This window comes from Egretta garzetta, unplaced genomic scaffold (genome assembly GCF_000687185.1).
Source record: "Egretta garzetta isolate BGI_Z169 unplaced genomic scaffold, ASM68718v1 scaffold497, whole genome shotgun sequence".
Lineage (NCBI taxonomy): Eukaryota > Metazoa > Chordata > Aves > Pelecaniformes > Ardeidae > Egretta > Egretta garzetta.
This window is the reverse complement of record NW_009260349.1, coordinates 368,485-371,566: the sequence shown is the minus strand read 5'-3', so window position 1 is coordinate 371,566 and position 3,082 is coordinate 368,485. Positions and strand designations below refer to the sequence as shown.

The following is a 3,082-nucleotide window of genomic DNA, read 5'->3' as shown; positions in this document are numbered from 1 at the left end:
CCGGCACTCATGCTGGCACTGGTTCGGCATCTGGCACTCATCAAGGTCTGTGGGGCGAGAGGGGTGAAGCCAAGCAGGGAAGCAGAGGACCCCTCCAGTGCCCACTGCCCTGGGCAGCCTGGCTCTCCCCTCCCGTTCCAGGCACCGCCAAGCCCAGGGATTTCCCAGCACAGCCAAGCCCTGGGATTTTCCGGCACAGCCAAGCCCCGGGATACCCTGGCCCTGTGAACAGGGGTGCAAACAAGATGGGAGGCAGGGCAGCAACAAGCACAGGAGCTGCCTCTTGGATGTAAAGTGGCCTTCAAACTCCTTGCAGCACCCTTCCCCAATATTCCCCCTGTGCACGCTCACCACTGCAGGTGCCATTCCTCTTGACAAAGCCCATGGGGCAGCGGGGGCCCCGGGCACCCAGCCCTGCAGCCTTTGCCACCCGGCGGAGGGTGAGCTGGGTGTAGAAGGACTGTCCCCGGGGGCTGCTTGGACCCAGCCAGCGCAGGGGGATGTCCTGGGGGGTGCTGCCCCCTCCATCCACCCCCGCTGCGACGCACTCGCTGCCTGGCGGCAGGGTCCTGCCGGGGGGGCACAGGCACTCGTAGGAGCCCCGCAGGTTGCGACACTCAAAGGCGCAGGGCGGAGGAGACTGCAGGCACTCGTTTACATCTGATGGAGGAAAGAGCCGGGGAGTTGCAGCTGGACGGGGAAACTGAGGCTGGAGCAGGGCACGGAAATGACCGTGGTCCTGCGCCCTGTGCCCGAGGTAGTGTCCCCTGAGCCCCCAGCCCGTACCCAGGCACGGCCAGCCAGCACCCAGCGAGCGGTAGCCAGCAGGGCAGGCGCAGCGATACGTCCCCACGGCATTCTGGCAGGGCTGGTTGTAGCGGCAGGTGTGGGAGCCATCAGAGCATTCATCAATATCTGGGGAGCAGAGAGGGGACAGGAGGTGGCACCATGCAGCAGATGTCCCTCGCCATCCTCACAGCCCCCTCGGGAGGGTCCGTACCAAGGCAGTACAGCTGCTGAGGGCCCAGGACGAATCCCGGTGGGCACTGGTCTCTGTCAGCCCCTGAGAATCAAGCAGAGCCGACTGAGAAGGGACACGTCTCTGCAGGGACGTGGCCTTTGCACCTTCACAGCCACCCAGGGTCCCAGCATCTCTGTCTCCATCCTTTGGAACCCCCCTGTTACCCGCATCAAGCGAGGCACGGAGCTGGAAGCGAAGCTCCTCCGAGGCTGGGTCAAAGGAGGTTTCGACGGCACTGACCCGAACGTGCTGCACCCGGGGGGGCTGCAGGCCCATGGGGGGGTCATACGTGACGGTGTGATTGCAGCGGGCACGGATGATGCGCCCATCCTGCAGGAAGCTCTGCACCGAGCCCCCCGAGAGCCGCCCCGCGCCCATCTGCACATAGCGCTCGCTGAAGTCCTGGGGAGAGACAGGGACGGGGGGGCTCAGACCACCGACCGCCCCGGGCACCCAGCACGGGAGTCACGGCCCCGCGGGGAGGACGGGCAGCGCTGGCACCTGCAGCAGCACCGTGGCCTTGCCGATGCTCTCCGGCACGGAGCCGCTGATCACACTGTCCAGCAGCAGAGCGTCGGTGGCATCCGCACCCCGGGCGAGGTGGGTGACCCGCAGGAGCTCCCCTGCCGGGAGGGGAGCAGTGAGTTGCAGCCCCTGGCACCCCCAAATGCAGCTCCATCTCCACTGTGAAGCCCAACCCAGCAGCAGGCTGAGCCCCCAGGGACGGGGCATGGGGGAGACGGAGGCTGAGCTGGGCAGCCCCAGGCGCCGCAGCCCCTGACGTGCCTGGGGACCGCAGCGTCCCTCACCTGTGGCAAACTCCAGCTGCGACTCGTGCCTGAAGCTGCCCTGGGTGAGCAGGAACCCGCTGTGGGCCTCCCCACCAGCGTGTGCCAAGGACCAGTAAACGGGGGCGATGATGGTGACCAGCACCCGCATCAGCGGCCCTGGGGGTGGGGGAGAAAGGGTGTCGCCACAGAGCCAGCACCCTCCCAAAGGAGCACCTTGCCCTCCCTCCCCAGCCTCCTTTGCCCATATGTGCAGGGTGCTGATTTTAAGGGGGAAAAAAACCAAAAAAAATATCCAACAAACCCCCAACTTTTCCCCAAGATTTTCACCTGACACAGGTCAAAATCCTCCCTGGGGTGAGGGTGGGGGTGACCACCTACCGACAGTGGGTGGAACGCTGCTGATGCTGCTCTGGACAGCAGCGCTGCTGGAGTGCGGATCATCCAGCACCCGGGCATCAAGGGTGGCAAAGCCGAGCTCGTGGGCGTTGATGACGCCGACCATGCTGCCCCGCACCCGGCGTGGGTCCCCTGGGGCAAAAGGGACAAGGGCAGCAGCGTTGGGGCTGCTCTCCTGCAGGAAAGCAGGGTGCTTCCCTGTCTCCCTTCTCAATAATTTGCGTGTCAAGAAAACCTCATTTTCTGGAGGCAAAGGCAGCCAGAGGGGCAGTGTCCCTACCTGGCTGCAAGCACAGCCCCCAAAGACCCCACGGCCCAGGCAGCACGGTGCCACGTTGGCAGGGGATGCTGTGAGCGTGACCCCATGCCTCTTGCTCACCAATGTGCACTAAAACCCTCCCAAAAACCTGCTCTGTATCAAGCCCCGCGGTCCTGGCCCCAGCCCCAAGCTTTTAGATGTTTCCCCGGCATGCCTGGCAGCAGAACACCAGCAGCCGCGCAGGGAGCACGCAGGGCATCCGGCACTGCCGGCCAGCCTGGCCCTCTGCTCCCTGAGAGGGAGCGGGAGAGGATGTGCCTGTGTGCATTTAGCAGAGCCCCTGGGAACTGGGAATTTAATCACGGACAGGGATTTAATCACGGGAGAGGCATGCAGGGGTGCGGGCTGGCTTGCGGCGGCTGCTCGGGTAAAGGTTTGGCTGGGCTCAGACCTTCAGATGAGCGGTGGAAGAGACAGGAGAGCGCAAACCAGAGTATGAAGCGAGGGGTTTAGAGCACGTCAGGAAAGGCAATATCCCTCCGAACCACCGTGTAGGAGCTCTTAGGGCAGCCCCAGCCCCCTGCGCCAGCCAGAAGCCCCTCAAGCCGTGGGGCC

General features: G+C 64.7%; 1 protein-coding gene across 1 annotated transcript in view; it reads right to left on the bottom strand.

The window, feature by feature from the left end:
* HMCN2 (hemicentin 2) overlaps positions 1 to 3,082 on the bottom strand; it is a 39,962-nt gene that overhangs the window by 1,834 nt on the left and 35,046 nt on the right. Inside the window, exons 68-75 of the mRNA XM_009642803.1 lie at positions 2,191 to 2,340; positions 1,831 to 1,968; positions 1,523 to 1,644; positions 1,186 to 1,423; positions 1,001 to 1,063; positions 787 to 915; positions 352 to 660; positions 6 to 47 (exon numbers count right to left, since the gene is read on the bottom strand). Coding sequence (XP_009641098.1) covers positions 6 to 47; positions 352 to 660; positions 787 to 915; positions 1,001 to 1,063; positions 1,186 to 1,423; positions 1,523 to 1,644; positions 1,831 to 1,968; positions 2,191 to 2,340 — 1,191 coding nt within the window. The remainder of the gene's footprint in view (positions 1 to 5; positions 48 to 351; positions 661 to 786; positions 916 to 1,000; positions 1,064 to 1,185; positions 1,424 to 1,522; positions 1,645 to 1,830; positions 1,969 to 2,190; positions 2,341 to 3,082) is intronic.